The following is a 12,122-nucleotide window of genomic DNA, read 5'->3' on the forward strand; positions in this document are numbered from 1 at the left end:
TTTGGTGGATGACACAAAAAATAAAAAAGGAATCATTCAATCAATCAATAATTATAATAACAACCATACATAATACAAAACATGATCCATTTCAGAAGGTGGCGGTAATGCACCAGAAAGTGTGTGCCAACCGCCAATAAAAATCAGAAGAAGACAAAACATGATCTCAACAGGCACCGTTTTAGACACCCCCATGTAGACTTGCTTGGGTGACCCTTCGTGCCAGGGAAGAAAGATGGCGGCGTCCATGTTGGGCAGGAGGACAGCGATGTTTCGCTGGGTTTATAGGGGGGTTTCATCGTCAAAACCGGTGATCCCGGAGATTTCCCAGTGTGGGTTGTTACTACAGATCGCAAACTATAACCCCAAACCACTGAGACTCAACATTAAAGATCCATATATACCAGACAAGGACAACGTCAAGACGCCGGAGTGGCAGAAGACTGCTAAGAATGACCGCAAGCTGTACGGGCGCTATGGCTCTGCGTCGGGGATCGACCCTGCGACGCTGTGGCCCAGTCATGCCCAGTTGGAAGAGATCATTGCAGACGAGAATCAATGGCACCCTCCGCTAGCGGTGATGCAAAAGAACATAGCTGCCAGTGAGAATGCGGTGGCTGCAATACGTCTCACAAAGTAAGTACTTTGACGTTAGCCAGTGTAGCTAAAATTACTAATGTCGATGACAAACACCCCCTTCTGACACACACCCACGCGCAAACAAACACACACACGCAAACAGTTTCCGATATTGACAATGACAAGTCACAGAGGAGAGCTTCACTTTTCATTAGCATGTATATAACACAGTCGGTCCAGGTCTTGGAACATTCATAATTACATAAATATCCCATTTGCTACACATAGTATGCCATTCATTACATCATCATCATCATCATCATCATCATCATCATCATCATCATCATCATCATCATCATCATGGTAGGCAAACTGTTAAATATAATTAAATTACATCCACAGCCAATGAATGAGTTGTGTTTATGGCACCATTCTGGAAGGAAATGCACGACACCTCATGAAAATAGGACTCGATGCACCCCATGGAACTAATCGACTGCCACAAAATACCATAGGCCAGAAAACAAAATTCTTCAATATAACTACTTGAAAATTACTTCATTGACTTTGTGTCATCAAAACACCTCGGCTGCACCAAGTTCCAATATTGACTGGGATCGTGTGTAAAGAAGAAGGGTGACGTTTATAATCCCAGCACTGTTTGCATTATGGTTTTTCCTCAAACTGAGGTACGTAATCTGTGCCGTGACTGCGTTTGCAGGTGTTTTAGCCGCATGCCCAAGTGACCCCGTCAGGTCATTTATCTTGGCATGGCAGGTCACCTGTAAACGCAGTCACATGTGAGAGTGCGTAACTAGCTACCATTAAGGAAAAGCCATATGCAAACAACGTTGGGATTTAACACTGCCCTTTGCAAATGACGGCGAATATTGCAAACGTTGTACAAAGTATTGTAATGATGACACAAAGTCAACATTGAGTTACGCCCATATATATAGCGAGCATTTTAAATAAAAACAAACTGATCTGAAAACATTTAATGTAAAGGTGAAACAAACCAAACCAAACCGGAAATCATTGATCACTGATCATGCACTCATACAGACACACATGGACATACATGTACACACAGAGGAACAGACACACATGTACTGTACACACAGATAGAGGAACAGACACACATGGACATGTACACACAGATGGAGGAACAGACACACATGTACTGTACACACAGATAGAGGAACAGACACGCATGTACTGTACACACAGATAGAGGAACAGACAACAGACACATAAACAAGACAAACATACATACATATTACTACATAAGACTACAGTACATGCATGCATGCACACGGACAGACACACACCTATAAACATATGCAAATAAATACACATAATTTGCCATCAGGGAACACATCCACACATATACAACACATGTACAATTACTGTAATGTGAGATGTAATTATCGTAATTATTGTATGATCATGTAAAGAATGTCACTATTTTAATTATGTGCTCATTTGAACTAATGTACTTTTGGTAATGATGATGTAATGACCACTTTTTAAGTAGAAAAGCCAAACCAGGGACAGGGGTCGCGAATCAGCCGTGGCTAGAAATCCTACATGCAATGCATCTGTATCTTGTTATTGTAACCTGCTACAATGTTTTCTTTCGCATAGTCCCTGACAAATAAATAAATACATAAATAAATACATACATACTCTACATGCCAAGCTGTTTTAAGAAATCTTATGTCGGCTAAATCAGTGGTTCCCAAAGTCGGGGTCGCGACCCAAAGGTGGGCCGCGAGCAGCCACGGGTGGGCCGCGAGATGATTAAAAAAAAAAAAAAAAAAAAATTATTTTATTTTTTATTTTTTTTGTCAGGCCACTGAACTTAGAAGCAGGCCAGGACAGTGTTTCTAGTTGTATTCTAAAATTCTATTCTATTGTATTCTAAAATGTGACTATATGCTTTTATATTAACTTAATAAATAAACAAAAACGAAAAATCTACTTATTTCAACGAACATTTCAAACTAAATAACAGATTATGCACATAAAACGCTGAAAACAACCGAAGCAACAATAGTATTTTAATGAGGCTATTATTATTATCATTATTATTTTGCAACAAGTTAGCCCTCTCATAAATAGCACATATAAATGAATAACTAACTTGAACTAACTTAATAGGATTGAAGTGATATTTGGCTTAAAAAATCGGTCGCCTGCCAAAAAAAAAAAAAAAAAAAGCCAGACGATGTGCATTGGGCCGCGGCTCTCTGACGCCTTATTTTCTGGGCCCCGGCCTGAAAAGTTTGGGAACCCCTGGGCTAAATGACTCTGGAAATGAGATCTTTCTGGTTTTACCGGACATTAGGCTCAGTGCCACACGTTACCACTCATCGACATTGGCACAGCTGTCTATTTGTGGGACGTTGATGTGTATTTTAAGTGATGTTATCTTTGCCTGTGTAATTTTATATAGGTTGTGTATGTTTTATTTGTTTTATCTGGACCATGAGTCTGTATTAAAGTTTGATTGATTGTACATACATACATGTTTTCCAGCCTATGGTATTTTCTCCTAACCTCGTACTATGCGTTTCAGCCTTGTATAGGTTGGGTCTACCACCAGCCAACCACCACCAAGGTGACTTAAGGGTAGTCTACTCGTAGGCCACTATGCTCTTAATCCTGACCCCATCCGTTTGTGTTGCAGAGCGAAGCTGGTCGCGGACAACATGGCCAAGATGCCCAAGATGATAGACGACTGGCGGCGGGAGAAGCGGGAAACCAGGCGTAAGACGAAGGAGGAGGCGGCGCGGCGCCAGAAGCTGCTGACCGAGGCCCGCGAGCGCTTCGGCTACGCCATGGACCCCCGCAGCCCCCGCTTCCTGGAAATGGTCGCCGAGATCGACAAGGAGGAGAAGAAGAAGAAGAAACTAGTCAGACGCCACCTGACGGACGAGACCGGGGCTCCTCCTCCTCCTGCTGCCACCTCCTCCTCGTAGTCTGGCCTCTGCTCTGGCACGTGTTGGACGCACTGTACATAATTAACTCGATTGTAAACGTATTTGTTTAGTTGTCACATCCTCTCCATGATGTTCAAAGTTGTTTTTTCTACGTCTTTCATCAGTCATCGTAATAAACGCCTGTGACACGAAATGTTGTTGAGCTTAGTTATCTTCATCCAATCACATTCCAGCCGAGTGGATATTATCAGGGTAGCTATGGCAATCCATATGGAATATAGTCTTTTGTTAAAAACAACTTAGAGCTGAGCAAAGGATTGCACAAGCCAAAGCCTATGGGGTGCGACAGTGGCTCAGGAGGTAGAGCAGTCGTCTGGTAATCGCAAGTATCCCGGTTCGATTCCAGCTTCTCCCGGCAGTGTGTCAAAGTGACATTAAGCAAGACACTTAAGATTAAGATTTTCCTTTATTCATCCCCTTGGGGAAATTCAGGCATCATAACAACAGGAGGGGGGAGGGGAGGTACAGGTAGTAAAAGCAGTGTAAACAATATAACAAATCAATATAATTACTCTGGACATGTGCATATGGGCAACAAGGTGTGAGATGAGGTATGCCCTCTCAGTTATATTTGCCCTACAATAAATAGTTACAATATGTAATCTAATAATAATCTAAATCTAATCTAATATATAATCTAAACAAAACTAAATGCAAAATATATGCAATACATAATCTAAATATAATCTAATAAAAAAAAAATGCTAAATATATGATCTGATGAAGTATACAGTATTCACATAAGGTGCGGCGGTATGCATAAGGTAGTATATTGTCCTTTTAGGTTCCCTAGCTGCTCCCCAGGAGCAGGTCGGCACCTTGCATGGCTGCCTCCGCCTTCAGCATGTGAATGGGTGAATGAATGGGTGAATGAAATTGTAAAGCGCCTCGGATAAAAGCGCTATATAAATGCAGTCCATGTACCACAAATTACCAGATCAAGAGGCCCCAAAATGCTTAAGAATAAATGTGTGTTTTGAACCAGGACTTGGATGGAGTCAACAGGTCTGATAGAGATGGAGAGGCTGTTCCACAGGCTAGGATCTGATAGAGATGGAGAGGCTGTTCCACAGGCTAGGATCTGATAGAGATGGAGAGGCTGTTCCACAGGCTAGGATCTGATAGAGATGGAGAGGCTGTTCCACAGGCTAGGATCTGATAGAGATGGAGAGGCTGTTCCACAGGCTAGGATCTGATAGAGATGGAGAGGCTGTTCCACAGGCTAGGATCTGATAGAGATGGCGACGTGGCTGTTCCAGTCTAGGGGCTGTGGCCACCCCTGAGCATGCATTTAGACCCGAGGGATAGCCAGGATCCCCGAGTCGGAGACGACCTACTGGAAGGGACAGCGCGAGCTACCGGGCAGCATCTCCCTGGAGGTTGACAGAAAGGAATGTCTTGATATTTTAGCTCTGTCCTTTTTCTTGTCACACACTTGTCACATTGTGGGGAAAAAGGTCTCTATATTTGTCCTTCAGTCTGTTTGAAATGGCTTGTTGCTCTGGCTTAAGGATCCCTCATTGAAAACAAGGGGCACCACAAAATAACTGGCCTGGGGTTTCAGTGAGAAACGCTAACGTTGTTAAAAATAATTTTTAGGCAAACGAGAACAAAATGTTGAAAAACAAGTGGGCGAAGAAGCGACCGGTAAAGAGAAAGAATGAAAGAGAAACATTGCCCCCTCTTAAAGGGATAGTCAGTGTATGGGGGTCATCCCTATGTTCCCCGGGTCCTATGTTCCCACGATTGATTGATTGATTGATTGATTGAACATTTTATAGATTTTTATTATTTAATTAATTATTAATGTCCGCCTTGTTTCGAACTGGTTAAACTTAGGCCCTCTTTCGAAGTTGGTTACGGTTAGAGTTTGGAATCAGGGCTGGTGGTCTGACTATCTATCGCTACCGGGGAACATAGACATGCTCCCAGTGTATGAAGCTACTAGCTTACTTCCTGAGTCTCGTCAGAAAACAGTATTTACGCTCAAATTAGTGCAAAAGAAATGTCAAACATATCTTAATATGCGCTTGCGTATTAAGTGTCCCCAAGGCCAGATTAAGACTTCAGAGGCCCCTGGGCCAGATTCTTGTGGAGGCCCCCCCACACACACATACACGTGCACGCACGCACAGTGTCGTTTTTATACGTCACTTTAAAAAATATATAGAATATTTAGAAGTGGTGGGCTCTGAGGGCCAAGCTAAAAGGACTTTGATCACCCCTGCCCACTTTGACAACCTAGGATGGCTTAGAGTAGACAACAGAGTACAGCAACTTGCAATGGGCCTGGTCTACAAGATACACTACGCGACTAAGGTACCCATGTACATGTCAAAATACTTCCCAAAGGTCAGTGAATACCACGATCACAACACCAGAGGGAGCTCCACAAATCATGTTAACCCAGATTCGGCTCAAACAAGGGACTAAACACGTTTCGCAATTATGCCACATCAATGTGGAACGCCCTACCCAAAGCTGTAAAGGAATGTGAATCACTACCCACTTTCAAAAACACTCTCAAAGAACAGATAGTTGGTATGCTTTGCCGAAGTAACGCGCTCTTTCTGTCCCTTTCCTGTTTAGATTTTAACTTAGCAGCTCCGCTTTCCCACCGTTTAACTTTTTTATCCATGTTTTTTGAGTGTCATATGATCATACAGTACTACTCAAGTCTTAGCCTACTTGATCAACTTGCAAGTGCAATTCTCGCGATCAGTGGTCACCTGACCTGACAGTGACCCCTGGACCTGGACGTCAGTGTCACGTAGACTCAACGTCTCTCACCCCTCATTATCAAACAATCAATCATATTTTTATTTGCAATACAAAAAATGTAATAAAAATAGATATGAGATGATACTAGTAGTCACTATAGATGCTGTGAAAGTAAACGCTGGATGAGGATCTGATTATATATATATATTTTTTTCCTATCTCTTATTTTTTTTATTTCTAAACCTAGCCGCATTTCTGGCAAGACACTCTCTGATTGGCAGACGCCTGTTTCTACACTGGTTAAGCTTAGGCACTCTTTCGAAGTTGGTTAAGGTTAGAGTTTGTCTTAGAGCGTGACGGCAAGTTCTTTCGACGGTTAAGCTTAGGCACTCTTTCGAAGTTGGTTAAGGTTAGAGTTTGTCTTAGAGCATGGCGATAGAACGCCAGGTAGTTTGCAGGCTGTTCGACGCGGAAATGGGCAAACACACAGCTCGTCACGCGATTGGGCAAACATGTCAGTGGCCAATCAGAGAGGGTCAGTCAGTGCCAATCAGAGAGCATCTGCCAGAAATGCGGCTAGGTTTAGAAATAACGCCCCCTAGTCACTAGGGGGAGCTCGATGATATCCGCTATCAGCACCGGCGGGTCTCTGCTGTCTGTCATGAATAATGATCCCAATCTGCCTTATTCGTGTCGGGGCTGTGTCTATTATTTTACCAACGGATTTCCAGTTTCGCGTTCGCGTTCTGCGACCTGATTGGCCACTGATGTTTCTTAGGCGACTCTTTCGAAGTTGGTTAAGGTTAGAGTATGGAATCAGGGCTGGTGTTCTATCGCCCTGCTCTAAGACAAACTCTAATCTTAACCAACTTCGAAAGAGTGCCTAAGCTTAACCGGTGAAAGAAAGAGGCATCACACGATTGGCGCTACCAGAAACGTCAGTGGCCAATCAGAGCGCAGAACGCGAACGCGGAACTGGAAATCCGTTGGTAAAAGTATTCAGGCGTCGGGGCTGGGATGTGGAGATGCAAGTTTTGACTTTTTATTGCTGTTTTTACCTCAAACGGAAAACCTCAAACTCTTATGAAGAGGAGAAAAAATACTCAAGATTAGCCACTTGCAGACGGCAGGGTGTGACGTACTGTATATTTTAGTTGATGAAATATTTTTGTTGACTAAATATTTTAGTTGACTAAATATTTTAGTTGATGAAATATGTTTTCATTTCAGTGTCACAGTATGACATCGATCTCCAAAATAAAAAAATAAAAATAAAACGTGGGGCCTCTAGTGACGAGGGGCCTCCAAAATTATTTTTAAATAAAAGTAAAAAAAAAATAAACAAATATTTGGGGCCTCTAGTGACGAGGGGCCTCCAAAATAAAAGTAAAAAAAAAGAATAATAATAATTGGGGCCTCTAGTGACGAGGGGCCGAAAAAAGAAAAAAAAATCAAGTTAAAAAAATTTTTTTAAAAAATGTGGGGCCTCTAGTGACGAGGGGCCTGGACGGCCCGGTCGTTAATCCGTCCCTGAGTGTCCCTCAAATAAAACCTACGGCCCTGAGTTCAGGGTTAATGTCATTCTAACCTGGTACGTCTGAAATACTTGCCAGTAGTGTAGTCGATGAAACTACTAGCTTACTTCCCGAGTCCCGTGGTCGGAGTTCTGGTCGGGTTCCAAGTGAACCGAGAAGCTTTAGACAGGCAGCAAACGTGGAACGGTTTTAATCCACAACCACAACATGCAGGCAAAGTGTTCCCCATTTCTAACTCTAAACCACAGCCCTCCAGCACTTTTAAACAAGCTTTTTTCAAGAAAGAAAATAGTGCCAACACTGTAGCAGAATGGGAAATGCTGGAGGACTGTGGTTTTGTGTTGGAAATGGGGAACACTTATGCCTGCATGTTGTGTAGAGTTTTGGTTTTGTGACCCTGTTTGCTTTCTGGTTTGCTCGGAACCCGACCAGAACTCTGACCATGGGATTCGGTAAGTAAGTGTTATATTCTGCTTATAATAGAGGGAAACTCTGGACCATGACGTAATATAGAAAATAATCTTTATTTTAGTTAAAACACAGGCTCCTCACAGAGACATCTCCCTGACTTACCTCTCCAGTCCTAGGAACCAGGGAGGAATCATCCCACCACCCCCACATCAGGCACTATTCAACATTTCCCCACAGCTATAATCAATTAGCTTAACAGGAGTGCAAAACATAAGTACCACTAGTAATCTACAAAGATCCCACTTCACACATTCCTCATTCTACCCCTGTGCACACTGTACCTTAACTTATTTAACTGTACTAGGTCTGTCCCCGACTAAGGATTTGTATAGTCGACTTTGATTGGCCAAAATTTGCAGATAGTTTTTTTTCCGGATCATTCCATTTGGGATGTGGGGGGTGCTTAATGTTTGAAGGAGTCGACTGAAGGCTTCTTGTCCTCTGCGAAAGCATGCAATTGGTCCACTGATGGATACATCTTGATATTTGTCTAGTCAGTGTGTTCATTAGACGGGTGAAATCCTCTTTCAGTGCCTCTGTGCCCGTTTTCTTAGGCAGTTAGCCTCGCTGGTATGCGCGGAAAGAGTGAGTGCATTCGACTAAGAGGTTGGCAGTCGACTACGGCTCCTTTCGATCGATTAGTCGACTATTCGACTAATCGAGGTCAGCCCTACCTTAATCTATCTAACTGTACTTTACCGTAATCTATTTAACTACTGTATCTTAACATATTTAACTACTGTACCTTAATCTATTTAACTGTACCGTAATCTATTTAACTGTACTGTACCTTAATCTATTTAACTCTACTGTACCTTAGCCTATTTAACTCTACTGTACCTTAACCTCTCCATCGAGTCTTTTAAATCAAAACTCAAAACCCACCTATATCGCCTGGCCTTCCCTGACTCACTTTGACTCTTGCCGTACTTGTTGACGTGTTGTTCTGTTTTTCCTTTGTCTATCCGTTGATTTTATTTTATTTTTCAGTTTATTTTATACTTTTCTTTGTACTTAGCTTAGCTATGTGAAGCACTTTGGTTGACAAGCGTCATGTTTAAACGTGCTATATAAATAAATGTGATTGATTGATTGATTGATTGAACCTATTTAACTACTGTACCTTAATCTATTTAACTGTACTGTACCTTAATCTATTTAACTGTACTGTACCTTAACCTATTTAACTCTACTGTATCTTAATCTATTTAACTCTACTGTACCTTAATCTATTTAACTCTACTGTATCTCAGTAGAGAACAGTTCAGGGTGACAGGTCTCAGTAGAGAACAGTTCAGGGTGACTGAGGTCTCAGCTGAGAACAGTTCAGGGTGACAGGTCTCAGTAGAGAACAGCTCAGGGTGACAGGTCTCAGAAGAGAACAGTTCAGGGTGACTGAGGTCTCAGCTGAGAACAGTTCAGGGTGACTGAGGTCCTGGTTTGGATGCTGCGGTACACGATGCTGCGGACACGAAGAAGTGAAGTCCGATGGGATTTGGGAATCTCAAATACAAATCGGGATTGGAATAAAAATACATTTATATTAAACAATACATAATATACAGCACTTCTTGGGGTCTGTAGGATAAGCACTTATTCCCTCCCCCCTGAACATTTATGGAGATGTATGGGCCGTTTAAGTCAGTGATAAAAGTGTCTTTCAAGGATAAGTGAGCTCCTGCACTGATTATTATAGTTCAATATTCAATATTTGATCACCAAAACCCCCCAAAAAGCATAAAAAGGAGGCCCCCCCGCCCGAAAAGGGCCCCCAAAAATCGGGCTTGCACACTTCGCACGCTCGGTTATAACACACACAGGTATATAGTGCCCTTTTCAGCCTTTGAGCACCTGCCCCTCTAAATTCCTGTGCACGTCCCTGGATACTACCATCGGTATCGTTGTTTAAATTGGATTATACCATGATATTATTCAAGAACAATAGTGGTATCATGGAGATACATAACTTTCACCATGGTCAATTATTTACCGACAGGTACCACGGTTAACCTGAAATTACCATCATACTACCATCATGATACTTGTCCATAAGGGTAGGTTTCTACTGCAGGAATGACAAAGGAGTGTAGTTTTAGTATGGAGTGTAGCTTTAGTATGGAGATGAACAGGGAAATGTACTAAGCGTGTCAGAGTGCACCATCTGTGTTTTCTACATGTACGGTGGTGGTAGGAGGGTAATGGAACTAGAAACCTTCTTTGAAACCTCAGGCTAAATACTTGGCTGAATGAGTTCCCCCTCAAGTTCAAGTGTTGAAGGGACTGGATTATCAGATTTGTTAGCAGGAAAAGACTTGATTTACTAAATTTCTTTAAGAAAATATAGTCTAAATCCCCTTATTACAGCCTCATGATGAAGTCGGAGTAGGATATGATTATGAATGTTACGTGTTATATCCCTGAGGTAATTCCACGGAACCAAGGGTGGAGGGGGGGGGTCATGTTTTGCGTTATGTCATTTAAACGGTATTCCTTTACACGGGGTAAAGTTTCACAGACACAGACCAAGCCTAATCCAAGATGAGAAAGAATAATTTCCCATCGGAGATCTCTGCTGAAAGCAAGTTTTTAGTTCAGGCATGGGCGTAGTTTTATATAGGGACACTACACTAGGGACTGTAGTTTTACAGTTTTTCACGATTGCTAAAACACAAAACCCAATACCCTAAACCAAATGACCAGTTCCCTAAACACATTCAATAAAACTAGCCCCCATTTGCCAAAACCATAAACACATTTCACCTGTAGACACAATTCACAAAACTTGAAACACATTTGTCTTGCTAAAACACATGTTGCAAAAGTCTCTGATCAAATGTGCACATTGAAGCTCATGTGATGCAAAATGATAGCCAGTCAGCAAAAGTTGAACACACCTGGTGTCATTGATAAAACACAATGACTCAAAATGTAAGACACTTGTTGCAAATTATGTGACCACACCTATATATGCCAGTGCAGAGTGCACAGTTTGCTGAAGGTTCCAAAGGATTCTTATTTTCTTCTTTGGGAGTGGGGGGCAAGGATGTGTACAAGATGCATTACTGTATAGTAGGCCTATATTGTACATGTATAGGTTGTTTCCAAATGCAGTATATATACTGTTACTATATTCAAATTGCTTACAAAAAACTGTGACATATTGATAAGGACAGTGGAGTTATGTAATTACTGTAGAAAAAATAAATTAAATAAAAATCACAGTGTTTTACATTTTACATGTATTCTTGTGTGTAATGGATCCTCCGTAGTGCTTACACATTTTTGCATTGAGTTGTGATAACTGTATTTCCTTCATTTTCTTGCAGTAATTTATATACTATTCCTATGAAACACACAAATCTATAAATGCCCAATACATATATTTTGAGAACAGATAAGAAGGTTTCTAAAAATGTGTCCTGGCAGTTGTGAAACTGTAAAAAGAACATTCTCACATTCTGAACATTGTGTTTTCAATTATTTGTTTGTTTATTATTTGTAATGATGCTTAGTACTGTTTAAATTTTTGCAGGCCTTGAGAGGGATTTTGGTGTCAAAGTTTGCCTTTGAGCATATGGGCAACTGTTTTGGTGTCAAAGTTAGCCTTTGAGCATATGGGCAACTGTTTTGGTGTGATAGTTTGGGTTTGAAAAGAAAATGTGAGGTTTTGTGTATGTAGCTTGAGAAAAGTGTTTTGTGTTTAGAGTTTTGGGAAAAGGGAGGGCAGTTTCATGAAATGTGTTTTAGCAATTGTGAAAAACGTTAGTATTATAATTAGTAGAATGCAATAGATTTGACAGCTGCAGCAAGC

At 41.5% G+C, this 12,122-nt stretch overlaps 1 protein-coding gene across 1 annotated transcript; it reads left to right on the forward strand.

The window, feature by feature from the left end:
• The first annotated feature begins 206 nt into the window (after positions 1–206).
• gadd45gip1 (growth arrest and DNA-damage-inducible, gamma interacting protein 1) lies at positions 207–3,735 on the forward strand. Its single transcript, XM_084328859.1, has 2 exons — positions 207–636; positions 3,272–3,735. Exons 1-2 carry the CDS (start codon positions 236–238, stop codon positions 3,561–3,563), a joined length of 693 nt encoding a protein of 230 aa, XP_084184985.1. The 5' UTR covers positions 207–235; the 3' UTR covers positions 3,564–3,735.
• Positions 3,736–12,122: the final 8,387 nt, after the last annotated feature.

This window comes from Notolepis coatsorum (assembly GCF_963971535.1).
Source record: "Notolepis coatsorum genome assembly, chromosome: 14".
Lineage (NCBI taxonomy): Eukaryota > Metazoa > Chordata > Actinopteri > Aulopiformes > Paralepididae > Notolepis > Notolepis coatsorum.

What these genes read in the sequence shown, in the direction of transcription:
- gadd45gip1 (XM_084328859.1), top strand. Translation starts at nt 236, where the DNA reads ATGGCGGCGTCCATGTTGGGCAGGAGGACAGCGATGTTTCGCTGGGTT. An exon ending in GCTGCAATACGTCTCACAAA is followed by an intron (nt 637 to 3,271) that starts GTAAGTACTTTG and finishes TTTGTGTTGCAG; the next exon opens with AGCGAAGCTGGTCGCGGACA.